Source organism: Sceloporus occidentalis, unplaced genomic scaffold (genome assembly GCF_023333645.1).
Source record: "Sceloporus occidentalis isolate IW3139 unplaced genomic scaffold, rSceOcc1.0.p SCAF_3, whole genome shotgun sequence".
Taxonomy (NCBI): Eukaryota; Metazoa; Chordata; class Lepidosauria; order Squamata; family Phrynosomatidae; genus Sceloporus; species Sceloporus occidentalis.
In genome coordinates this window covers 30,575,966-30,603,637 of record NW_028316983.1, presented here as the reverse complement: position 1 = coordinate 30,603,637, position 27,672 = coordinate 30,575,966, and the positions used below count along the sequence as shown (strand labels likewise).

General features: G+C 42.3%; 1 protein-coding gene across 1 annotated transcript; it reads left to right on the top strand.

Moving 5' to 3' along the window:
- Window positions 1–325: 325 nt before the first annotated feature.
- On the top strand, window positions 326–10,647 carry LOC149315720 (waprin-Enh1-like). The gene is made up of 3 exons (XM_089513332.1): window positions 326–413; window positions 5,590–5,733; window positions 10,517–10,647. Exons 1-3 carry the CDS (start codon window positions 326–328, stop codon window positions 10,645–10,647), a joined length of 363 nt encoding a protein of 120 aa, XP_089369458.1.
- The last annotated feature ends 17,025 nt before the right edge of the window (window positions 10,648–27,672 follow it).

Genomic DNA, 27,672 nt, shown 5'->3' with positions numbered 1-27,672 from the left:
CTAGGGTGTGTTTTGTTCACGTGCTAAAAGAAGGAGCAATTAGGTTGTGGCTCACAAGAAAGTCTTTTGATCTAAGGATGTTTATCAGGGGACATTATAGGAATCATCAACATTGTCCCTGATGCTTTGTCCTTTACTGGCCAAAGTACATGTAGTCTGTAAAAACATTGCAATGCACTTATTTCTTGTTTCTGAAAAATGTAATGCAGTTGATATTAATTGTGAGTAGAATGTGGAAAGGTATAATTTTAACCATAGCTATGCAATCCATTTAAATACAAGGGTTGGTCCTTTCAAAGGGCTCACACTGGTTCTTGAGGTCATCATGAAGACACTGAGCACTTTTCTCCTTGTGGGGCTTTTAGCTCTTTGGGTAGAATTGCCTTCCATCACTTGTTACAGAGTTCCAGTAGGTAAGATATGAAATGATTGAAAGGGGATTCTGGAATATTGTACAGAAAAGGCCATTTTCTAAAGCTGGATATCAGTACTGGATATTATACCTTTCTTCTACGTGGTTTAGTTTAGGAAAATGGTAGCAGTGTGCCTTAGACATTGTAATATACATCCATAATGGGGTAATCTGAATAATGATATGGCTTTGAATTTTGCATAAATTTTTCCTGTGTATAGAAATGTGTATCTGTACTACACAGATATGTCATTTCAGATCACTTTACCATGGCTTCACCTTATAGAATCCTGGAATCTGCAGTTTGCTGAGGTACTTAGAATATTCTGGTAGATCACACAAGTGTCTGTCTACAGAGTATTTTGAGTCCCTCAAATGATAAATCCCAGGAATCTGTAGGGCGGAATCATGACAATTAGTGGTATAGAATAGGGATAACTATAGAGCTGAAATGCACCAATTTCCAAAATAAATGTCCATAAGACAGCACCATCATATATTTATCTAATCAGTAGCAAGACAGATTAAAGACAGTGGGATTTAACTTCTGAATAGACTCAGATTGTATTCTGAATATCTCTTTAATCTACTTTTGACTGAAAAGAACTAGGGAAATAACTTAGTTTACAGCAAAGATTCTGTTTCTGAGCACTGTCAAAGTTTTGAAAGTTGTATAAGGGCTGCAGGAAGCCTTGAGTAATCCTTAATGCTTTCTAAAGCTGTAATCTGATATACTGCATTTTTAATGTGGCCATAATTAAATTCCATGTACTGAGGTAAAAGTTGTACCTACCTTTCTGTGTGCTGTTGCGTAAGGGAGACTGAGAAGATAGCCAAAATACACAAAACAAATTAAAACAGCAAATTAAAACAAATAAGTAGGCTTCTAAGAAAAGGTGAAAAATAAAGGCTACAGTTGTGTAATCTGTATGTCTGTGGAATATCTTTTGGGTGTATCTAACTGGCTGAATCAACCACAATTCAAAAGAATATACCAATTAGAACATAATGAGAAAAAAGCTTGTGTGGTGATACAAATAACTACTTAACTGAGCAAATGGCAATTATCACCTTGCAGTGTCTCCTGGAGGCTTCAGCCTATGGTAAAACTGAATGAACTTAAAAAGCACATGGAGGGACAGGGTTTGTATGCCCAAAGCATCAACCAGCTTAATATCAATTCAAATCTGGATTTGGCATATAATAAATAATAAATAAATAAAAGTTTTATTTTTATACCGCCCTTCTTCAAATCAGGGCGGTGCACAACAAAATTATGCAATACAATAAGCACCAAAACAAATACAATATACAAAAGGCATATCACAAGTAAAAACCTAAATATATTAAAAACATTACAACCTCATGCCAGTCTGCAATGCTGGCAGAGGGAGGGGGGGTGAATAAACAATCTGGGGGGAAGTATTCAGGGGTAGGCCTGTTCGAATAAATAGGTTTTCAACCCCTTCTTAAATTGGGGAAGGGAGGTGGCTGCGCGGAGCTCTGTGGGCAGCGAGTTCCAGAGGCTGGGGGCCGAGATCGTAAAGGCCCTCTTGGAAGTGGAGACTAACCTAGCCTCCGGAACTCTTAAAAGTTGCTGCCCAGATGATCTGAGAGTGCGGGGCGGATCATATGGGGAGAGGCGGTCCATCAGATACCCTGGGCCCAAGCCATTTAGGGCTTTATAGGTAACGACCAACACCTTGTATTGCGCCCGGAAGCGAATAGGCAGCCAGTGCAGCTCTTTAAGCACTGGTGTTATGTGACTGGCCCTAGGTGTATTAGTGACCAGTCGGGCTGCCATATTCTGCACTAATTGCAGCTTCCGGGTATGGTACAAGGGTTGCCCCATGTAGAGCACATTACAGAAGTCCAAGCGAGAGGTTACCAGAGCATGTACAACAGTTTCAAGGTCCCTCTGGCCCAGGTAGGGACGCAGCTGGCGTATCCACCGAAGCTGATAACAGGTGCTCCTGACTGTCGCATCCACTTGAGATGTAAGGTGGAGCGACGAGTCAAGGAGCACCCCCAGACTGCGTACAGAGTCCTTCACGGGGAGCGTGACCCCGTTCAGGACGGGTGGAATTACCGCCATCCCTGGACCAGGAGAACCTATCACAAGTACTTCTGTTTTCTCTGGATTCAGGCTGAGTCTGTTTTCCCTCATCCAGCCCATTACCAACTCCAAACAGGCCACGAGAGGAGAGATGCCATCCCCGGTCACTGCATCAGCCGGAGGCATAGAGAAGACTATTTGGGTGTCATCAGCGTACTGATAACCCCGCGCCCCATGTCTCCGGATGATCTCTCCCAGTGGTTTCATGTAAATGTTAAAAAGCATGGGAGACAGAATGGCTCCTTGAGGGACCCCAGATGTTAGGGGTCTCCTGTCGGAGCACATGTCTCCCAGCTGCACCATCTGGAACCTCCCAGAGAGGCAGGACCGGAACCACTGGAGCGCAGTGCCCCCGATTCCCACCTCTGCCAGGCGCTCCAGAAGGATACCATGGTCTATGGTATCGAAAGCCGCTGAGATGTCCAAGAGCACCAACAGGGACACGCTACCCCTGTCAGTGCCCAGACGGAGATCATCGACCAAGGCGACCATAGCGGTCTCAACCCCGTAGCCTGCCCGAAAGCTGGTTTGAAATGGGTCTAGATAATCCGTTTCATCCAGGATCGATTGGAGCTGGAGAGCAACCGCCCTCTCGATCACCTTCCCCAAAAATGGCAGTAGCGAAACTGGCTGATAATTGTTATGCAACAGGGGGTCAAGGGAGGGCTTTTTTTAACAAAGGTTTTACTATGGCCAATTTCAAATTAGATGGAAATTGCCCATCCCTCAAAGATGTATTAATAATCCGGTGTAACAATGATGTCACAACCGCCCCCCCGTGCCGCTAGCCATGAGGGACAGGGATCGAGAGAGCATGTTGTCTTCCTAACACTCCAAAGGATCCTGTCCACATCCTCGGTACTAACAGACTCAAACTGATCCAGTATAACTGAGTCCACGGAAGCTCTGGATGCCTCTGCTCTAGGTTCTGCTCTAATGCTGGCTTCAAGACCTTCGCTTATCCGAGAGATTTTATCCGCGAAGAAGTTGTTAAATTGGTCACAGCAGGCCTTAGAAGGTTCAAGGATCTGGTTCGGGGCAGGAGGGAGCTGGGTTAGCTCCCTGACTACCCTGAACAACTCTGCTGGACGTGACTCCGCGGACGCGATACGAGCACCATAGAATGAATTCTTAGCTGCCCGTATCGCCTCTCCATAGTCCTCCAATAGGCGGTCTAGGAGAGTCTTGTCGGCTAAGCGTAGGTGTTTCCGCCAGAGTTGCTCTAGCCGTCGCAGGACCCGCTTCCGTGCCCGGAGGTCTTCCGTATACCAGGGCTTTCGTTTGGAAACAGGCCTGAGAGGGCGCTTGGGAGCGATACTGTATATAGCCTTAGAGAGACCGGTATCCCAGATACCGGTCAGGGCATCAACAGAGTCGCCGTCATTTCCAACCATATACCCCTCTAGAGCTTCTTGGAACCTTATGGGTTCCATCAGCCTTTGAGGGTGGACCATTCGAATAGGTCCGCCACCCCCGGGAGGGATCTGGGTAGAAGCCTTGATCTTTGCCTCTACCAGGAAGTGATCCGTCCATGACAAGGGGGAAATATTAGATATTTCCACCCACGGATTTTCCATGTCCGTACAAAAAATCATATCGAGTGTATTACCCGCAGAATGCGTCGGACCCAAGACCAGTTGAGACAGGCCCATGGAAGTCATGGCATCCATGAATTCCCGAGCCGCACCGGATGGAACATAGTTGGCCGCGAAGGGGATGTTGAAATCACCCAGGACAAGTAGCCTGGGTGTTTCCAGCATCAGCTCCGAGACCAACTGTGTCAGCTCGTTAAGGGAGTCTGTTAGCGCACGGGGTGGCCGATACACCAACAAAATCCCTAGACTGTCCCTGGCCTTCAAGGTCAAGTAAATACACTCGATGTAGGAAGTTTGACGAACATGGTTCCTGGAAAGAGACAAGGTGTTCTTATGGATCAAAGCAACAACCCCCCCCCCCCCGCCCACCTAACCTGGTCTGGTCCTTCACTGAGTACCCGGCTGGCAGGGCCTGAGCCCACACAGTTTCCCCTTCAGGCCCAAGCCAGGTCTCAGTAATGCAAGCCAGGTCACAGTTGTTGTCCTCAAGCATATCATGAACAATGTGGGACTTGTTCTTAATGGACCTGGCATTGCACAGGAGCAGAGACAGGGTTTGTGGTATGGTTGGAATGACCCTCAGGTCCTTTTGGTTAGGAGAGGGACTGGAAGGAGAGATAGATATTAAACATCGATCTCGCCTTCCCCTGTAATGCAAATCCGCACTCCTACCGCCATACCTTCCCCTGCCCCACACTACCTCAATAGGAGCCTCGTGCTTATCTAGGTGTTTATCCCCCACCTCCCCAACTGAAACATATCCCCCATCCATACCCTCCTTCTCCCCCCATGATGCAGCAATGATGGAAGGGGAAAGATGCAACAATCATTCCCTGCTGCTTGCTAGCACACAGGAACAAAAAACAAAAACAGAAAGCAAAAAGCCCCCCACCCAGCAGCACACAGTCCTTCCCGCGCTAGGCGCTCCTTCCTGGTGGTGTGGGGGCTGGCGCTGGCGTTTCTCCGGGGGCCGGCGGGCCGGCCTTTAGAGGAAGCCGCTCCCACTGGCTCCTCCCCCTTCCAAAGACGCTGTGCCAGGCGGCAACAGAGTCCCTCTCCGTGCTGGGCGCTCTTCCCGGTGGTGTGGGGGCTGGCGCTGGTGTTTCTCTGGGGGCCGGCGGGCCGGCCTTTAGAGGAAGCCGCTCCCACCGGCTCCTCCCCCTTCCAAAGACGCCGTGCCAGGCGGCAACAGAGTCCCTCTCCGCGCTGGGCGCTCTTCCCGGTGGTGTGGGGGCTGGCGCTGGTGTTTCTCCGGGGGCCGGCGGGCCGGCCTTTAGAGGAAGCCGCTCCCACTGGCTCCTCCCTCTTCCAAAGACGCCGCGCCAGGCGGCAACAGAGTCCCTCTCCGCGCTGGGCGCTCTTCCCGGTGGTGTGGGGGCTGGCGCTGGCCAAGATACTTGTTAAAATGCACAGAAGTCTCTCTACTGATATCAGTAAATACCATCAAACACCCTCCCCCATTTCAGCTTTATCTAGGATTTGCCAAGGAAACCCATTTCAGTGCTCTATACCAGCAATCATAAATCGCTGCAGGAATGACTATGACTGCCCACGAAATTTAAGGTGCTGTAACTTCCGCTGTGGCAGGGTCTGCAGAGTCCCACCTCCTCGTCCACCACCACCACCAGGTAATCATTATCTACTCCTTGCAAATATTGTTTGTACAACTTCTCTTGCTGTGCAATTTTTAATGATATGCATAGATTGAGCATTAAGATGAGAACCATGGGGGAATGAACCTGCTACCATTTGGTGTGAGAAATACCACCTTATTTTTTGTGGCAGCATAAATGGCTACAGAAATGTACGCAAGTCCTTTACTCAACATGAAGTCAAATCTCAAGCCTTGATCTTCAAGTCTCAAGTCCTTTCAAGATACTTTCAAGTCTTGAGCCACAAATCTTGGAGCCAACTTTAACAGGAAAAAAGAGATGCTGTGTGGGGTGGGGTGGAGTGGAGTTTCAATAACTAGAAAATCAAGGAGATGTGCATAAAGTTAGGTTTAAAAAAATAAATTATTCCTCAAAATTTATCAAGATTGCATTTTAGACAAATGAGGCCTGCTGAGCTTCCTGTCCCTATCTGGCTGCCAACTTTTAAATTATCTTGAAGGAGCAATCCAAAGCTTTTCCTAGGAACAGCTGGCAAGACACCCCGATCACACAAGACGTATTTCTCAGAGGGGACAGGAAATGTGTTAAGCAATGGGCTTGAGGCAGGGGAACTACAGGAAATGGGGGCATCCTGTACAGCAAACATATAATACCACTTTCATCATGAAACTGCTAGGCAGTAAGAGGGAAGGGTTGTTCAAAGGAGGAAAACTGTTTTCCATTCTGTAAAATTGTTGGTTTAAGTTAAGCCAGCAAGTCAGTCACTAAAAATGTACAAATCACAATTTGAGTTGACTAAGTGTGTCATTTATTCGAGCTGAGTCAGTGTGTCATTTATTGCCAAGTCGTTGTCATTGCGTGACTTGAGTCCGCCTTGAGCCCAAGTCAATCGAGTCTGCATCATCAAATGACTAGGTGCCATCTATTAAAAGGATATTGATACAGGCCAACATGTAAGAAGAGTAAGAGATATTTAGTAAAAATAATAACTATGACATTTTCTCTTCTAAAGAAGGAAGGACAAATTCAGAGTTCTTTCTACCAAGGAAATTAGATCTATAATGAGCAGGAACAGATGGATGGGGAACATTTACGTGGGGATGCCTCTGGCTTCACTTTAAACAAAAAATCAAATACAGTAGTCCCTCCATATTTGCTAGGGTTAGGGGTCAAGGACCTCCGTGAATGTGGGAAAATGAAAATTTAAAAAAATACTATTCTTTGTACCTAATTCAACAGCAGTCTAGGAATCTCCAGGTCCTCCAAAGCAACTCTGTAATAAACATCTGCCAGAAGCTGATCATAGAATTATGTAGAAGGACCTACAAATGCCTAGAGAAGTGTTTTCTCTATGAACTTCTAGGTTCTCCAGCACAACTCTATTGTCAACCTATGGCAGAGTTGCGCTGGAGGACTTAGAGATTCCTAGAAAGGACATAATAATCAAAACTGCAAATAATCAAATTTTCAAAAGTCAAAACCACAAATGTGGAGGGCCAACTGCAGAAATTACTATATGCTTTAAAATCATGCATCCTGGAAAATGAAAAACAAATAAACAGCTTCATTTATATACCACTTCATACTGAACTAACAGTGTTTAAGCCAGTGGTTCTCAACCTTCCTAATGCCGCAACCCTTTAATATAGTTCTTCATGTTGTGGTGACCCCCAGCCATAAAATTATTTTCATAGCTATATGCAAATATGTGTTTTTGGATGGTCTTAGGCGACCCCTGTGAAAGGGTCATTTGACCCCCAAAGGGGTCCCGACCCCCAGGTTGGGAACCACTGGTCTAAGCAATTTACAACTGTAAGCTAATTGCCCCCAAATATCTGGGTACTCATTTTAGTGACCTCAGAAGGATGCAAGCCTGAGTCAAGCTTTAGCCCTTTCACTGGTATTGAACTCAGAAACTTATGGTTTTGAGTGAGTGGCTACAGTACAGGCATTTAACTACTGCGCCAACCAGGGATCCTTCCTATAGAAAAGCTCTATAGGGCTTACCTCCAGGCTATCCGAAAAACTGCATCTCCCTATATGAGCCTAGAAAGCTTTAAGATCTCCAAGGGAAGGCTTTCTCCCAATCCCACTACCTTCACAGATATGGTTGGTGAAAACCCAGGAGAAAGCCTTCTCAGCAGCTCCTCCCAGGCTATGTAACCAAGAACTTCCTATTTAAACAGGCCTTCACTTTTTAATATGGTTGGGGTAGTGCAATGGGATTGGATGCAATGGCTTAGTGGTTACGATGCCAATTCTGATGATTGCAAGATCAAAATGTTGACAGTTTAAGGCCCAAGTGCTGCATGATGGGCTGAGGTCCTGTCACTAGTCCCAGTTTCTGCCAACCTAGCAGTTTGAAAGCATGCAAATGCAAGTAGATAAATAGGTAGAGAAGGTAACATCATTCGGTGTAGTCATACTGGCCACATAACCACCAGAATAATACTCGGACAACGCTGGCTCTTATGTTATGTCAAGGGACTACCTTTACCTTTTTAATGCAATGGGTAGGTGTAACTGTGCTTTTGACCATTTTAATAGGATTACATTTAATCCTATTAAATACAGGCTTTTATACATATTTTAATTTCAGATTGTTTTAGCTTGCTTGTTTTTAACGTATGGTGTGAGCTACTTTGGATTCCATATGGCAGACAAGCAAGCTATAAATGAAATATAATAAACTGTATTGATTAATTAATTAATATTTCCCCCCAGCTTCAAGGACCGCTGCAACCCATATATTGCCAATCCCTGATTTAAATAAGACAAAATCAATTACTCTTTCACTATATTGGATATCTATATATTTGTTATGTTATGTTATGTTATGCAGGCCTTTCCAGAATAGCCTACCCAGCCTCAGGAAACTCCCATAAAGAGATACTGCTGCTCCCATTGATCACTGTTGTATTGATTACTGTTCTGTTGTTTTGTTGTATTGTCTTGTTGTTTGACCCTTCGGTCAGTTTTAACCTGTATGGTTTTAATTCTTTGTTAGATTTAATACCATTTTAAGGGGGGGAGGGTACCAGGGATTTGATATGTTGTATATTTTTAACTTGTTAGCCGCCCTGATTGTTCTCAGAAGGGCGGGATACAAATAAATTTTATTTATTTATTTATTTATTTATTTATTTATTTATTTATTTATTATTGTGCAATGAAATGAAATATGTTAGCTTTTTAAAAAAAAATTGCAGGATCCACCCAAGAGATCATTACACAGTTTCACAGCTTTCGACTTTAAACTTTGGGCACAGTGTTGCATCACTGTACATGTCAGTTTATTTCTGCTAGTTATGAGTAGGATTTTTTTTACATTTCAAACTAGACAAAGTCTACAAAAACAACAACTCATGCCAAACTAGACCTAAGAAATAAATAAACATGCCCCAGACAAATAATAGAAACAGCATATTATATTGTAGACAATTTTAATATGAACAGCCCATGTTGTCTGCATACCAAACAAGAGCACAAGAAATAAATAAACATACAAATATTAAAAACAGTATATTATAGACAATTTTAATATCAACAGCCCATGTTGTTTTTTGATATTATATTTGAAGCATCTGAAATATTGTATACAGTTTCTGTCATTTGTCGGAGGCACGTGTATTTCTTATGAACTTGTTTGTATCTGAGACATTGCCCTCTTGTACTGGTTTAAAAAAAAAAAGACTTAGCAGCATAATATATCCTCCCCATTTTGCCACCAGATCTGTAGGATATGTACTTGTTGAGGCCCTTTTTAGGCACCAAGAACAGGGAAAATGGCGGTCATCATACTTCTGTCAAAGGAAACATCAGAATTAGAGGCAGGCAGTATTTCCCCTTTCGCTGACAATATTTATTGTTCTGAAGCCATTTGTGTTAAGTACCATTTATCTGACCGCAGATTTGAACAGAGTATAAAATATCCCCTGTAGTATGAAAAGAACTTCATAGTAAATGAGGGTTAAAAAAAGAAAGAAAGAAAGAAAGAAAGAAAACAAAAGTATCCAATGTATATTCTGCAAACGTATTAATGAAAGTGAGCATATATATTTCTGTTTCCTGTGGTTGCATCTACAGTGCAGAATTAATGCAATTTGAGACCACTTTAATGGCCATGGCTCAATGATATGGAATTCTGGCATTTGTAGTTTTGTGAGATATTTAGCCTTCTCTGTTAGAGGGCTCTGGTGCCACAACAAACTACAAATCTTGGATGGTGCCATGATAGTTAAAGCAGTGTCAAACTGCATTAATTCTGCAGTGTGACAGCAGCAATAGTGAGGAAACCATTAGCTGGGGAGTATTTTTGTCACTTTTCCCTTTCTTTTAATTATAGCCAAGTAAACACACATGAGCAAAAATGTGCATTTTTAAAAAAATCTATATGGATCCTTTAATCAATTAAAAAACCCTATAAAATATGTCCGGTAAGGGGAAAATATGTAAATATGCATACATTAGAAAATGTGTATACCAAACTACACACATATTTTGAGCAGGAAGAGAAAAATGGTTCCCCAGCTTGTTTTGGAACTCAGATGGAATGAAAATGTTGGTGGGATTCTGAGAAGCAGATCCTCTTATCTGAAAGCACTCAATAGTCTAGTTTTGTAGGCTTCAGGCATGAGCTTTCTGATTGTCAGTTCCAATATGGCTTTTGGGCAGAGACACTTTGGCTGCACTATAGCCAAAATAAATATGACAATGTATTAGTCAGTGTCTGGTTATTTGGTTAACAATTATCCTACTATATCCTGCTATGCTTCCCCAGTAATGCCTTGGGATTGCTCACGTTTTCCACTTAAGTGCACAGTTCGTGGGATAGATCGTTGTAGTCATGACCGTGACTGTCCAAGAAGACAAAGATGCTGCTACTACAATTGTGCCAGGAGCTGCAGATAAGGTATCATCATCTAAGACTAAGGACATTGTTTGCATGCCATCTTGCTATATGCAGTTTGTCATGATAAGTATAACACAAGCAGGAAAGCTGGGAACCACAAGCAGATGATGCTTATGTCTGCAGCAGCTGGTCTCTTCAAAGTTGGTCATTCTAATCAGTTGGTTTTCCATGCCTTAATCAATCTCTGAGGCACCATAAATGGCTTAGTTCAACCCTTCAAAGGGGACATTCCTATGAGGTTGAGGGAGAGAGAGACTATAGCAGAGGAATCTGCACTTCCTAGGTCTGCCAAAGCAGGTGCCATCCATGGCAAATGGCAGGAATGTTTAAATCCTCTTTCTCTCTCTTTTTTTTTTTTTGGGGGGGGGAGGGGTGGAATTATTTGTACTTTTTAATCCTCATACTTCAGGTTAAGGCATTTTATTCCCACATAATCACATTTTGTTGCAGAATAGACCCAGAACTAAACCTATAATGTAGACATTGTACAGTACAACATTGTCACCTAAAAAACTGTAAACAATGGCCCCAAGTTTCAGCTGTTTACGAGGCATTGGCTGGAATCCTGCTGATCATATACAAAGGAGTAATTTGCAGTTATACCTGTAACAAAACTATTTAGGCAGTTGCACAAGGAGTTATTTAGTATCTCCTTCTGCAACATCCATCGCACAACTGACTTTTACCATATTGTAGAATTTCCACAATGACCAATTATTAAGTATGGAAGGGGAGCACTCAGGCAACATCCCTCTCTACCTCTGCAGCTGGGAGAAAAGAGGAGTCTTCTTCCTCAATATCCAGTGTATTCTTCCTGGAAATCTGGGAGGAGGATGTTTTCCACAGTTGTGGAACATGGCTGCTATCCCTTGGACAGTAACTGGTCAAGAGAGTGCATTCTGGCATGGACAAGGTCAGTTGCATTGAAAAAGAAGGAGAAGGAGGGCAGAATTATACTAGTGGAGCATTACACTTCACCAAGTTGATGAAGGCAGTAATGACTATCATATCAATTATACCACCAAATCCACTGCCTCTTTTCTCCTTTTATTTCTAGTTTAATATTCTGCTGGACCATCATGCTAATGAAGCCCCCCAAACACTTGGAGTCAGAATAACTGAGGGCAGAATTCATCAAATCATCCATTCTCTGATGCAGGAAACAATGTTCTACCCGAGTGAATATTGATACCATCTGTTTGGTTGGCTCTTCTTATCTGAGTTTCAAGAAATCATCAGAAACTGGAGAGCAGGCATGGAAGGAAGGGTGAAGGTTGGATTTCTTTTTCATTAATATTTGTGGTCAGCTGTAATGCTTTGCATGGGCTATTGAGTCAAAATTATACATAACAACTATACACGCTAAAAAGTAAATTCTGCTCTTATGATTATTCCTTTTAGAAGGCAAGATCTCCAGCACTACTTTACAGAGCTGCATTTGATCTAGTTTGCTAGCTGGGGATTCTGGAAATTGTAGTCCAGAGACATAACATTTTTAGCTCTGAAATATGTAAGATTTTTCAAAAATATTTTATCTTGAAATGCAAATCTCTCAGTGGATCCAGGCTCCCTTCGTCACTTTTGTTCTTCTTCTTTTTCTTCTTCTACAAGTCCTAAAAGAAGGAAAGACGATTATATTTATGCACACTATTGCATAAAATGTGTATTGTTCAAAAATATTGTGAAAATTATTGTTTGTATGCTTCTCAACAAATTTGATTGATTGCTTGTTGGTTGTTTTTCTTCCTTTGTTCTCTTTTTGCTTGTTTGGGAATTTGCTTTGCAGAGCCATTCTTATACAGGTTTGTTGTTACTGTGTGCTTTCAAGTTGTTTCCAACTTATGGCAATGCTAAGGAGAGCTTATCATAGGGTTTTTATGGCAAAATTTTTGCCATTGCCTTCCCCTGAGGCTGAATGCATGTGACTTGAACAAAGTCACAAATCTCTTATTTGGAAATCCAAAATACTCCAACCCCCCAATCCCACTTTTCATGGGTGGCTGAGACAGTGATACCTTTGCTTTGCTTTGCTTCGTGCACAAAATTATTTTAAAATATTCTATAACATTACCTTCAGTCTATGTGTATAAGATGTATATGAAACATAAATGAATTTTGTGTTTAGGCTTGGGTCCCAAGATATCTCATTATGTACTTAAACAAATACAGGTATTCCAAAATCCCCCCCCCCCCAAAAAAAAATCCAAAATCTAAAAATCCCACAGCCACCTTGAATCCCATTTTGGGAGAAAGTTGGACAATAAATCCAATTAATAAATAAAATATAACCAACACTTCTGGTACCAAGAGTTTTGGATAAAGGATACTAAACCTGCATCAAATTGTTTAAACTGGAGACTTCCACAAGACAGCAGAATAGTCTATCAAATGTGCATTCCAGGTTTTACTAGGTGAGGTCTGGACTTTTTTGGCTTTGACAAACCCTGTTCTACTCCTTCAAAACAGTAAATAATCCAAACTGCAATTCATTGTCCCTACCACCAGAGTGCTTTTGAAACTGCTGAATAGACTCTGGAGAATAATTTTCAAAAATCTTCACCTTTCTATGGGCCTGGAGAGAGAGATTTTTCTTTTTTTGAGCAGACTCAGAATTCTACAACTCTATGCCATAAGGTAATGGTGAACAGCCTGGTGCTCCAGTAATGCTTTGCACGGTAGATTCCATAGGTCTCAAGCAGCAATAGCCATGCCTGGATTATGAAGTTTATAGCCCCCAAACACTGGAAGTTTGTGAAACTGGTAAAGACCCTGTATGATCATCACTTCAGCCTGGGAATTGAGTTTGTGGCTGACTCCATGGAGCTAATGTGAAGTCGAAGGCTTTCATGGCCAGCATCCAAGATGCCAGCCACAGATGCTGGTGAAACATGAGGAAGAAACTCTTCTAGAACATGGCCACATAGCCCGAAAAACCCACAAAAAACTATCCATGGAATTATTTCAGTCCTTCTACCATTTAAAAGTAATTGATGAGGATCAGTTGGGGAAATACAGGGAGTAACTGGTGGTGTTGGCAGGTATGGTGTCAGGTAGGTGGCTACAGTGCCAGGTAGTGACCCTGGCTCAGGATTCCCCATCTGCTTCTGATTCTGCTAGTAGTCACTCATATCTTCTCTCATCCTGATCAGCAGCATACCTGAGGCCTTTTCACACTACACAGTTACAGCACTATGGTTCTATTTTAATTACCATGGCAACATCCCATGGAATCCTGGTATATATAATTTCAGAAACAATTTAGACTTCTCAGCCAGATAGGCATACTGCCTCACCAAGTTACAAACTCCAGGATTCCAGAGTACACTGTCATGATGGTTAAAGTGGATTTACAGTGCTATAACTGTGTGGTATGAAAGTGTCCCTGATCCTTCCAGCAGCTGGGTAATGCTGTAAAAGCAAGGTCATCAGCTGCAGGTTGATGCGACCTTTGATTTCCCCATAATTAAATACCAGAATTGCCAAATTGAAGTCTAGCAAAGGCAGGGTACAGACCACCCGAAAAGGGCAGTCTGCCCACGCCTTGTTTTGCTGCATGAGGAAACTGCAGCAGATAAACCGCGCGGCTTCCTCGCGCAGCAAAAAGAACCCGCAAAAAGCGGCACCAATGGTGCACTCGCGATGTCACAATGGCGTAGCGACGTGCAGACGCTAAGTGTCCGTTGCATCAAAATGGCAACACCCATTTGTACAGGGTGCCGCCATTTTGATGCCCTCATCACGTGGGAGTAGCGAGGGGCATCTGGAATGTCACCCCTCGCACTTGATGAGGGTGCACTATAGCGCCCATCTGTAGAGCGCCAAAGTAAACTTTCCAAGCTTGGGGCTCTGATCTCCCTCCACAGTTGATATTTGTAACACCTGGATATTGTACAAGACAACTCAGCAAGGACTGGAAATTTGTTGGAGTCCTCATGGAAATAATTACTTTGCATCTCTAGAGATGGTCAACAGAACGAAATACAGTGGAACCTCACCATATGTGGGGGATCCGTTCCGGATCCCGCCACGTATGGTGATTTCCGCCTATGCTCGAGCCCCATTGTAAACAATGGGGCTCGTGCACGGCGGCGCGGAGGTGCGCGGGGCGCAACGGGCGCGCGCGGGGCGCAACGGGCGCGCGTGGGGCGCAACGGGCGCGCGCGGGGCGCAACGGGGGCGCGCGGGGCGCAACGGGCGCACGCGGGGCGCAACGGGCGCGCGCGCGCCCATTCAACTGAATGGGACGTGCCGCCCCTTCCGCCCCGCGCGTGCGCCGCTGCTTGAGCACGTATGCTCAAGGCTGCGTATGGCGCGCCCGCCTATGGTGAGGTTCCACTGTACTCTTTGCCTTAGAAATCCATTTATTGTCAAGGCTAGGCATGCATTTCAGACAGGGAAAAGTGAACATGAATCCATGTGTGTATTTTTCAAAATTCCACAACTACAAATGCATAACTTTGCTTTAGTGAGGAACTCTGTGACAAAGACCAGAGTATGTGCAGGTCAGAAAAGAAGGTGTCAATACAGAAGATCAGTTCCATAAGTGTAACAATTACAAGCTTTCATTCTACACTTTTCTCTACTCTGCTGTAAGGAAAGATGAACTTTGTCCAGTGTTTACTGCAAAGTTCAGGACCAGTCCTCTTTACAGATATGTTTATGCATGCCCTGGAATTCTGAAATGACGTTAAATGTTTTGTAGGAGAGATAGGGATGCCAGTTCAGGACCATTTCAAGCTATGAATTTTCAGCAACAGAACTTGAGCCCTAAGGATGATCCCTTGTGATGTCATAGACCTGGGCCCTGGTGATGTCATTAAACATAATACATTAAGTATCAACCATAAGAACATAGAATATGCCTTTAAAAACAACAACCCAACTCCAACAAATGAGAAAAACATGGACACACAGACAGAGTTGGGAAGGCAGCACTGTAATTCTGAGATTCTTCCCGTTCACCAGAGAAGAGGGTCCAGTACTTGAGATCTAGGAACTTCCAGCAACCCAAAATACTGTATAACTGAGGGAGACCTGAATAACTGAGGGAGACCTGAGTATTTGTCACTGGGGTCAATACTAATCAGCTAGAAGATAACACAAGATTTTCCTGCAAGAATAGTCATTCTGCAAAGTGGAAGGGACTGGCTTGGAGAAAAGAGACATAGCATTGCACTGTGGCAGGAGTGGACAAGCGTAGCCCACAAGATACATGGAATACCATACTGTCTAACATTTCACAGTTGAAAACCAGGACACATGCACCCAAACAATAGCAGAGTGTAGTCAAGATGGCAAATGTTATTAATGAGAAAGAACACAAACGTTAAGAAAGGCTGCAGCAGTTTGTTTTTGACTGATCTTGCTGGGAAGGGCAAGATTCTTCCCCTCCTCTCTTCTCCCCAACATTGAGTTTATAGAGTGCAAACTACATTTGTATTTTGAACTCAGAGCCCAAACAGAGAGGCCAAAATAAAGCTGTTTTGGGTCACTTTGGATGTATGCTGTTTAAATGATACACACATCTTAAGAGACCAGAAGCTGCGCCAAGGCTGCACTCCAGTCCTTAGGACTGGAGCATGGCTTCGGTGAGTCTTACAGCCTCTTAGGATGTATGCATCATTTAAACAGTATACCTCCAAAGTTACTTGAGGCCCTCTTCACACAGGCCTAAAGTGTGCCCTCATCATGTGCTAGGGGTTGGCTGAGGGTGCACCGCCCATACGTGCCTCACCCCTAGCACGTGACGAGGGCATCAAAATGGCGGCGCCCTGTACACAAGGGTGCTGCCATTTTAACATGATGGACGCTTAGCATCCGCATGTCCCAGCATCATTGTGACACCGCAAGTGCACCATTGGCGCACTGCAGCATCACAATCACGCCACAAGAAGAACTCGCTTTTTGCGAGTTCTTTTTGCTGCGTGAGGGAGCCACGTGGTTTGTTCGCTGTGGCTCTCTCGCACAGCAAAACAAGGCATGGATAGACCACCCTTTGTGGGCAGTCTGTACCACACCTGAAGCAACTTTATTTTGGCCTGTCTGTTCGGGCCCTCAGTTTGCAGCAATTGAAATGAGCCAGGGGCAAATGGGGAAAGTGAGAAGAAGACAGAGAAACTGGGACATTTTAAAAGCAGCTTAAAAAGTAGATTGATATGATTAATCAGGACAGTTGGAGGATATGCAACAGAAGTAAACTGAGAACAAAAATGGAAAATGAAAGATGGAGAGGAAAGCTGGAGCATTTTAAAAGCAGTTTAAAAAGTGGGATGAGAGAGGATTAATTGGAATTGTCCCTGCCAAATTGAGATAGCCGGAAGGTATGCAATACCTCATAGCACTCCCATGCCCTCTAATAACACGTTTTAAAAACAGATATTAACAAGGGTCTCTAACAATGTCTAGGCTCAGTGGATGGCAAGCCTGCCATATTTTTTGGCATGTTGTCCACTCATTTGTTTGTGAAAGTTTGCAGAAGAATGAAATCTCAGAATAACACACAAGGAACTTCTTTGCTACCTCAGGGGATTTCCCTAGGGTTATGCGTACACATGTCCTTTTAAATTTGTTGCATATGCCATTTAGTGGCTGAGGAATGTTGCAAGGCATTTAAGCAACATCTAGTTACAATCAGGAAGAAAGAGTAGAGAAGGAAGGAATATCTAAAAATATTCATAAAATGGTAAGAAAAATGTATTTCTTGGGTATTCAAAAATCTTGACAAGGAGAATCCCAGACTGACAAAAATCTTTGTAGCTGATGACATATTCTGCACAAAATTCACACTTTTTATGCAGAAAGTAACATTTTCTGTGCAGGGATCAGTGTTTTCTTCAAAGAAAATAATATCTCTGCAAAAAGTTTATTTCCTGAGCAGGTAAATGCTCTTTCCTAGATATTTAATTTTATTTTCCAGACTATACTGAAATAACAGAAATGGTAACAACCAGTAGTACCAGACAGTAATAGGTGTTGTTGCAATGCAACAACTATGACAAAATAAGTAGTGATTTTAAAAAAAGAAATACTAACAACCTCTAACACACATATACAACCCACCTGCAACTCAATACAGTTAATTGTGGGTAGGTATGAGGAAGAGGAGACTCTGTCCTTTCAACACTACCACGTATCTAGTTTAAATACAAGCCTTGTTCAAGCCAGGCATGTGTACTCTTGATTCTGGAGGTCAGCATGAAGATACTAGCTGTCTTTTTCCTTGTGGGGCTTCTGGCTCTGTGGATAGAATTGCCTTCTACAACTTGTAGTAAAGTCCCAATAGGTAAGACAGGAAATCAGGTGCTGGTTGAAAACAGAATCAGGAAGGAAGGAAAGCTGGGAAGACTTATTTGATGCAGCTAAAGTTGGGACATTAGCAATTCTGTCTATTTAGGCAGTTCAGGATAATCTTTTTGGAGCACACAGGGAGTTATGGATTTTGTATGAGGAAAGACAAGTGTAAATATTAGGGAACTGTTAATCCTATAACTATTTGCTAGAGAATGAATACATGCACTGCACTGTAATTTCTAAGGGAGAGGTGAGCAGATTCAGGGGGCAACTGGTGAACTCAGGGCCCCATGAACCAACAAATGCGCCTCAAAATGGCAGAAAAATGAAATTCTGTGAGCTTTGCCACATCACATGGTGTCTGGGCTGAAGAGAGAAATCCCTTTGACACATGCAACTTTAAGGTAAAATAGTAATGAAAAGCTCAGATAAGCCAATGGACTGATCTGCCTCTTGAAGGATGCATCTGTACTATAGAAACAATGCAGTTTGACACCACTTTAACTACCATAGCGCCATCCTACAGAATCTTGGGATTTGTAATTTTGTGAAGCACTTGCAGAGAACACCCAAGATCTTGTAAAATTACAAATCTCAAAAATCCATAAGAGGGAGCTACAACACTTACAGTGGTATCAAAGTGTAGATGCACTTGGGAAGTCCAAACTGTTGGCATTGCATTAGATAGGCTGAAGAGAATTTCCTGATCATTCAGATTATTTGTAATAATGAAACTGTGGCCCTTTATTACTTTTGTACAGTCTGCTATCTTTATTGTGGATGGAAGTAACAATCCTCCATAGTACCAACTTAGGGCTCTTTCAAACTACACATTTATAGCATTATTATTCCACTTAACTGCCTGCATGTTATCATATGGAATCCCAAGGTTTGCAGTTTAAGGAGCAGTACTAAGAATCTTTAGCCAGAGAATCCTAGTGCCTCACCAAAATATAAATCCCAAGATTCCATAGAATGCAGCCATGGCTGTTAAAGTGGAATCACGATGCTAAGTTGCTTGACACTAACTTACTAACTATATGCTTAGCAAAGTAAAATGATGACTCTTGCTATGCCAGGACTCAAGGAGAAGGGTTCTGTTCAGAGTTTTCTTTCTCAGGGAGTTAAGACTAGTAGTGGATGGGACTCTTTCTGGAGGTGACCCTGAGATGTATCAATTTAATTCACTTCCCAATCAGTCATCAGGGTGAAGAGTAAAGCACATTCCTTCCAAGACAGTCTTTCCAGGAATGATTCTACTGCTTGAAATGAGTTTTAGTGATATAGTTATATGGAGTAATTTGAAAACATTTTGGCTTTTCAAATTGGATCAGCATTGAATGAAGGGGAATGTAAATATTTAAACAAAATTTTAAAATGTCATACTTTATCATGCTGAATCAGAATGACTCCATATTGCTAACTTGTGTGATTCCACTATACTAATTTATGGTCTTTTCTATTTGTAGGCAAGCCTGGGATTTGCCCAATAGATCGTTGCAGATGCACTGGTCCCCAGCCAAATGAGTGCATAAATGATTTTTCTTGCATAGGAAAAAAGAAGTGCTGTGAATCTTGTTGTGCAATGCGCTGCGTGGACCCAGCATAAGGTACTTTGAAGACTCTTTGATCTTTCTTTCTTTCTTTCTTTCTTTCTTTCTTTCTTTCTTTCTTTCTGTTTGTGTATATGAGAACCAGCCTAGTATAGTGGTTCGAGTGTTGGAATAGGACTCTGGGAGGCCAGGGTATGAACACTTTGCCATAGAAACACTCTGGGTGACCTTGGGCAAGTTACACTCTTTCAGCCTTAGAGGAAGGCATGACAAACCCTATTTTAACAAACCTTGTCAAGAAAAGCCTGTAATTGGCTTTCTTTAAGGTAATCCTAAATCAGAATTGACTCAAAGGCATATAACAACAACAAAAATGTGTATCCCCTTTTTACACACAGGAATAACCTTAGTCATATTTGCTGCACCCTTACTTTCTCTTGGAAAGTGGAAGTACTGAAAGCATTGTCCTCCATCCAAGAATCTGGTGTGTGTGTGTGTGTGTGTGTAAGAAGGATCTGTGTTTGTTGCTTTCTTGCAGACAGCCCTGAAAGGACGATGAGAGAAGTCCTGTCCAGCTTTTACAGGCCATCTTAACTGAGAATGAGTTTGCATAGCACTTCATTCTGTGGGGATAGAGCTGACTGATTTATTATGTCTAGTTCCCACAACACTCATCTGAGCTACATGCACATAAGGAAAAAGAGCCGCGTGCACTACTTAAGTCTTCCTTGAGTGATCTGATTAAAACATATGGCCTTTGATGGGTGTGTGAGGGAAATCAGGCCTTCTCAGATTCAAATTAACTATGAATGATTATTTAGTTTGGGTGTTGTTCATTTGTAAATTAGAGCCTCTGAAGTTTTGTAAAGAGATAGGCAGATAGAAAGAGTCCTTCCCTTTCTCACAACAGATCTAAAGCTGATATTTATAACATAAGTAGCACAAGGAAAGGGACCAGACAAATGTTGAAACTCCTTTGGCCTCAATGTGTATTAGCTCACACCATGGATGTTCATTTACTTATACATTTCTTCTCTACTTTTATGCTTTTGGGTAGGTCACAAGCTATTGCATCATCTGGTGTTTGCTGATAAATGCAAATACACCTACAATTGCTAGGTGTGCCTGAACGTACTGATCTTGCAAGCATACTCTTGTAAACCTTGATTTATCTTCATATTATGTAAACGTTTATCTCATCTCAAACCCATTCATGTAGATTCTACATTGTAGATAATGTACAATATATTTATTACCCACTTCATGCACTTGTTACAGTAAGCTTTTGTCAGAAAAACTTAGCTTTTTAAGCAACATCAACTTCAACCTCACAACATCAACTTACTTATCAAAACAAATGGCCGCCCGCCTCACCGGGCAGGCCGCTTTGCCACTGGAAGCCATGCTGCAAGGCTATGCATGCTGGGGCCTGGCCTATATAAGGGCCATGTAGTCTGGCCCCAGTGCCATTCACTGCTTGGCTCTCCCACCCTCGGGTTGGTGGTTTTAGTCATAACTTCAGGGGCGGCAGCATAGGTCATGGATCTGGTTGGTGCGGTTACCAGGGCTATGGAGCACTGATATGGGAGTCATTAGGTACCTGGGGGTGATGAGGGCATACGTTGTGGCCATTGTGGGGGCCACAACGTGGTAGCGCCTCCTGGTGACTAGGGGCTTAGAGAACATGTCAGAGGCTGGTGGCATGGCTGTGAGATGGCATTCCTTAGTCCCTAGGTCATCCCATTGCCTGGCGGTCACCTGGCATGCAGCTTATCGAACAACCGGGGGGTTGTTCGATACTACAGATCCTGACCTCATGCTTTGGGCCAACCCTACCAATTTTATTTGCTTGCTGAATAAATTTGTGGTCTTTCCTCCAGCTTTGGCTCATGTGTTTACTTGCAGCAGCCTCCTAGGCAAATCCTAGTTTCCTGCCCTTCAGTTTAACTAAGAAAATTAAGTGAATATAATTGTTGAGGGTTTCAGGAAATAACAGCAAAATAGTTTTTTCAAAAATTGTGGGGTTCTTTAAAACAAAAAGAAAATTGCTAGAAAGTAACATTTTCTCTTTTTTATTGTATTTACAGAAAACTTTTTCTTCATCACATGATTGCTGTAGACCAGATGGAGAATGGAGACTTGTCATGGCTCGTTTCTTTTATGAAGATTGGACAAGAAGTGAAATATTTGGAACAAAAAAGAAATTTTGGTTGTGCTATTCCACCCAAATTCTTGCCCTCCCCAAGCATGGTTTAATTATATAAGCATTCTCAAAAGAACGTTGTTATGTCTAATTATTATGGCTTCTTTTTTCTTGAATTTTACCTATAGCTGTTCTTTTTACAGATTTACAGTCTAAAAGTTGTGAAACAGAGGTCAGGAAAGGAAATGAAACAAGCAAGAAGGGAAACCATGTTTAGACAACATCAGGAAGCAAAAATTATTCAGTAGAAAATATGGATCTCTAATAAGCATTTAAGCATCATGGTTTAAACCCAGTTGCCACTTCCAGCTAGAGTAGACCCAGTAAATATATAAAATGTTGGCTTATGTAACTCCCATTGGTTGAATGGGTTTACTCTAAGAAGCAATAGCAAGTACATCTCTGTACTGCTTATCAGTGCACTTAAGCACTCCCTAAGTGGTTTATAAAGTGTAAGCTAATTTCCCCCAACAATCTGGGTACTCATTTTAGTGACCTTTGAAGGATGCAAGCCTGAGTCAAGCATGAGCCCTTTTGCTGGTATTAAACTCGCAACCTTATGGTTTTGAGTGAATGGCTGGAGTACAGGCATTTAACCACTGCACCACCAGAGCTAAGGACTAATATTTGAATGTAGCATATGATCCAAATGGCTGTGGTACACCAAGATGCCCAAGTAAAGATGTAAAAGGAGAAATATAGCCAGCCCATAGTGTGATGTTTAGGTCAATGCCCACATGAAGAAACTTAAAAGGATTATCAAGAAGAGAGCAAAGTAGCTGGAAGAGTGCAATATCTGACATCAGGCACTGATGTTGTATAGAGCAATAGCAGCAATTAGGCCAATGAAGGGTACTGACAAAAGGATACCAAGCAGCACATGAGAAAGAAGACAAAGAGATCTGGATGGGGAAATGATTCCTTGGTGCCTCAAAGCAGAAGTACACATTGCTTTTTTTTTCCTTCAGAAGAAAAAAATAAGGATTGGAAGAATTCCAGGTGCTAAAAAACTGGATGAGGCCAGCCTTGGGTGGTGTGTGTGTGTGTGTGTGTGTGTCTGTCTGTCTGTCTGTGCCTGTCTGTCTCTCGATCTTCAAGCCACCTGTCAACTTTATAGTGACCCCATGCATTTTTCATAGGGTGTTCTTAGGCAAAGTATACTCAGAGGTGGTCCTACTAGTTCCTTTCTCTAAAACATAACCTATACCACCTGGCATTCCTTGGTGGTCTCTCATCAAAGTACTAACCAGGGCTGATCCTGCTTAGTTTCCAAAATCAGATGCTATCTGGTGCCTTTAACTGGTATATGTCCCATTTATATAATCAGTCGACTTTGATGTTGACAGCAGGAAGATGGGTGGTTGAAAATGCCTTCCTACATACAGAAACAAGTGATATTGACTTCTTCTTTGTGATAAATTAGTCTTTTTGTGTAATTGGGTTATATAACAGAAAAAATCATGGGTTAATATACAAATACGCAAAAAAAAAAACACTTGTTGCCTAAACTGAAACATTCTAGGGGACACTTGATCAGCTTATTCCAATGATATTATAGAGCTTTACCTGACCATCACCAGCTGGTAGAAAGGTATTGAGTTTGGCCATTGATGGTTTTGTTCTGTTTGTTTGTGATAAGAACTTTCAAAAAATTATAAATTGATTTATGAATTAATGCATTTTTTAAAATGTGGAAGAAAAAGAAACTGGCAAATTTGTCCACGTCTAGTTTCTTCAAATAGTGCATTGATGATGGCATGAGATAACATGATAAAATGACATGGAAAATTGAGCAAAAATGATGTGGGGGGGGGGAGTGGGGACCATGACATGGAGAAGAGAGGGTTAACACTGAATCAGCCTGAATCAGACAACCCCTTCTGGACTTGCTATTTGCAAGCAGGGGGAAGCTCATATGTCATGGTTTAGGTTAGTCCCCCCCATCCCACCATGCAGCTGTTTGCAAAAAATAAAAAATAAAAACAAGTGGAAACCATGTGACAAATTTCACACCTCTAGTTTAGCCCTAGGTTGGGAAGAGAGAGAGAGAGGTCAAAAATTTACTAGTCATTTTGGCACAGCAAAGTTTTCCTCTCTTACTTTTGCAAGAACGATGTCGATGGAAAATTCTATACTACACAACTCACTTGGCAAGCTGCACCAGCTAGGTATGAGGGCGTGAGATGATCATCATCATCATCATCTCCTGGCTCAGCCCTATCAATATAAAGCATAACTCAGCCCTCAGTGCTTGTATCTGGGTCCAGCTACAACCATGAAGACATTCGGTGCTTTCCTTCTTGTGAGTCTCCTTGTCATTTCATTAGAGATACCCCTTGCATCTGGTACAAGAATCCCTAGAGGTAAGTCCAAAGGCAACATTCTGCTGCAAGGGATATGCGAGACAGAAGTAAAAGTCCCCTTTACTTCTGCTAAAGGAGGATATTCTTTTTTCTCTTCTCCTTCTTCATGCTATTCTGTCCCACCAGTTGAAAGGAAGCTGCCTGCCAGAGTCTCAGCATGAGACCAAGCAGATGCTGTGGAGCCATGCTTGTAAACTCCCAACTGCCTCATGATCTGTCCAGACCAGGGGTGAAATAATTTGTGATCCCGGGGCTTCATGTGTCCCAAGGCAGTTTTTGTGCCCCCTGACTTTCCTAGATGTCACTTTTTTGGGTAATGTGGGGTAGACTGCTTCTCTTAGAAGGCTCCAGGGGTGGAAATTCATCTTTAAATAGGTTGCAGATGCACACCCAGCATCAAAACTACTTGTTTTCTCAAAGCCATCAATATCCTTTCATACTATTCAATTATATATTGTTATGATCCCATGTTAACTGCCATGGCAACATCCTATGGCAATTCTGAATCCTGGGATTTGCATTTTAGGGACAGGTTATTAGAATTCTCAACTTGAGAGCTCTAATGCCCCACCAAGCTAAGATTCCATAGGCTGCAGCCATGTCAGTTAAAGTGGAATCATAGTGTTATAATTGTTATTGTTCTGTGCCTTCAAGTTGTTCCTGATTTATGATGATCCCATCACAGGAGTTTTCTGACAAGATTTGTTCAGAGGGAGTTTGCCTTTGTCTTCTTCTAAAGCTGAGAGAGTGTGACTTGCCCAAGGTGACCATGTGGGTTTCCATGGCCAAGCAGGAATGTGAACCCTGGTCTCCAGAGTCATAGTCCAACTGTCAAACCACTACACCAGGGCCCCCCAGAACTGGATTGGTGTTTACTTCCTTTTTTGTATTTGTTATTTTAAAGGGAGGGATTTGTGTAAAAGTTAGGTTCAGAGATAGTGACCAGCCTAAGATTCCTCTGAGAGTTTTCTGGCCCACTGCAGAATTGAATCAGGATCTCCCAAGTCACAGGCCAACTTTCTAATCCCACTACACCATATTATTCCTGCTCTTTTCTGTTCATCCTCTTTCCCCTCACAGTCTTTTTCTCTGTTTCTCACCCTCTCTCTCGGTATCCATCTTGAACTGTAACTCACCTGTTTACTTATTTTTCCAGTGATGGCAGCATTGGCATCAGGGGAGAGATAACTTCTGCTGTGATGCCTATGCTGCAATAGGACTAAGAGATTTCAAAGTATTTCAGAGTACCTTCCCACTCCCTAGGGTATGTGACACTGTGGTCAGCATCGCATGGATGAGTTCTTTTAATACAGCATTTGGCAAATCAAGATTAGGACAAGGGGGGAAATGTCTTTCATTATACTCTTTTTCTCTCTATTTAAGGGAAACCAGGACTCTGTCCATTTGTTGCTGGAAGATGCCGGATGCTTAATCCACCTGACAAATGTCATTCTGACTATGAATGCCCAAATGAACTAAAATGCTGTGAAGGGATCTGTGGGAGAGACTGCGTCAAGCCAATATTTGGTATTGTAGACAACAAGATTTTCATATTATGTTGAGGCAGAATATGTTTTAGCCAGGGATTCTAGTTTATCATCTGAGGGAGGAAGTAAGGTTAGATACAAGGGAGTCGAGAAATTGGAAGTGGTGTGGCTTCCAGGGTGCTCAAAAAGTACTGAACATTGTTGGCTAAGAACAGGAGAGGTAAAATTGTACTATGGAATGTCACATAAGGCCTCAGATTTTAATGTAATGGATGAACACATCCACATGCATGGATGCAGTCCTTCAAATATCTTGGCTCCAACAAGACAACCAATAGCATGTGGTTCAAGTGCAGGGGTCTCTTTCAATAGTGACAGGTGAGTCCCTTCTTGTTTACAGATCATGGGCCATGGGAATAATAGTTAGCACTTTTATAATGTCTTAATTCCTATTGTGAGTCCTGACTAAAGCAGTCCCACTGAATCATTTGTATTTACCTATGTGCTGACTCACCATTCAACAATTGATTCAATAGGTCTACCCTAGTTTAGGCTAATCAAGAGTCTACTTACTGAGTCCTGGATTCCCAGTATATAATTCAAAGTGCGAATTATTATTTCATTAGTCTGTGATCTGAAAAGGAGTGAGGACCCATCTGGTCACAATCAAATACTCCCCACCCCACCAGCACATGTACCAAAAATATATACTCTGCAAAAAACCTACTCTAGATTATGCATTTTGGATCAGTGCAGTTTCTGAGTTTAAAAGGAGTGTATTGCAATATTCAGGGTTGGTTCGAAAGTGATACTGTACTCTGTGTACTCAAGCAAAGACACATGGATTTAGATGCTATCTCATCCCCAGGTAGACATAGTGGTAGACATAGTGGTGGCTGGTCAGCACCTTGGCTAGTTCCTTGAAACTAAAACCAAGAGAAGAGTCACTGTCTTCTGAGAAAAAATAATCATTATCTAAATAAGGACAATTAAAATTCCTATGTCACATGGGCTTAATCTACATAATTGATCTTGGAACAATACAAGAGATGAACCAATGTCAGGAAACAATGGTACATATACACACACACACATATATTCATTCACACACAGGGATTAAATCCCACTGGCGGTCACCGTAGTCTCACAATGTCACCGTAACTATCTTTTGTCTATTCTTTTGTTTAGCTATTGTTTGTTTTACAAGAAAAGTTAATCTTAAAAGGAATTGAAGAATATACTGATACTCTCCTAGTCTCTTTTCCTCTTCTTTGTGAAGGGCAATTAATTCTTATTCATTGTTTGTACATATTACTGTAGGTTCATATTTTTGCTGAGCCAATCATGGTTAACCACAACTCATGAATAAACAGAAATGTGGGAGTTTGTGCTGTCATTGTTCAAAAGGCCCTGAGACTTTAATTAGAACTATATTATTTCATGTGAATAAGAAGGACGTTTGTGCCCTGAATGAGCCAAAACCAGTAGGTCCTCTTTAATAGTCTTCAGAAATTGTACAATCCACAAAAAGTATGGTTTGTGGTCCAAGCAGACCAGAAGACTCAGTCCATAATGAGTTGGCGATGTGCCCTCTTGTTCAAACCACAAGCCACAGGTTATGCACCTTGAAACATTCAGAACCAGCACAGTAGTTATGCAATAATTATGTACTCGTTGTGATGGTCATATTTAACCCGATAAATATTTTTCTCTCTCTTTCCTTTAGTATAATTTTTACTCCTCTGATGGAAATCCAGCACTGACAAGAATGCCCTGCACCAGTACTTACCATGGTATCTGGTGTGTGCGACCAGTGATTTTTCTTCTAATTAGCCAGGGACAGGTATTTATGCCCCGGGCTACCATTTTTCTTCCTTCCTGCAAACTTATCACAGACCTGCAGCTGATGGTTTTCAAACCAGCACTGGCTCATGGATCACCACTTTGAGCAGCACTGCTCTATACTATGTTGTTTCACTGGTGACATTTATGAAACTGTATGTCAAATGCTCTTCACGTTTCTTGGAAGAAAATTAATCCTGAATCACTCATTGGACTGCCTCTCCTGAAATGATAAATTCATCCTGAGATCACCATTCATTGATGAATATTAATTAACAATATGCTA

Coding starts and splice junctions, on each gene's coding strand:
- LOC149315720 (XM_089513332.1), top strand. CDS start 326: ATGAAGACACTGAGCACTTTTCTCCTTGTGGGGCTTTTAGCTCTTTGG. Junction 414..5,589: donor TTGTTACAGAGTTCCAGTAG/GTAAGATATGAA, acceptor CCCCCATTTCAG/CTTTATCTAGGATTTGCCAA. Junction 5,734..10,516: donor CTGCAGAGTCCCACCTCCTC/GTCCACCACCAC, acceptor ATGCTTCCCCAG/TAATGCCTTGGGATTGCTCA.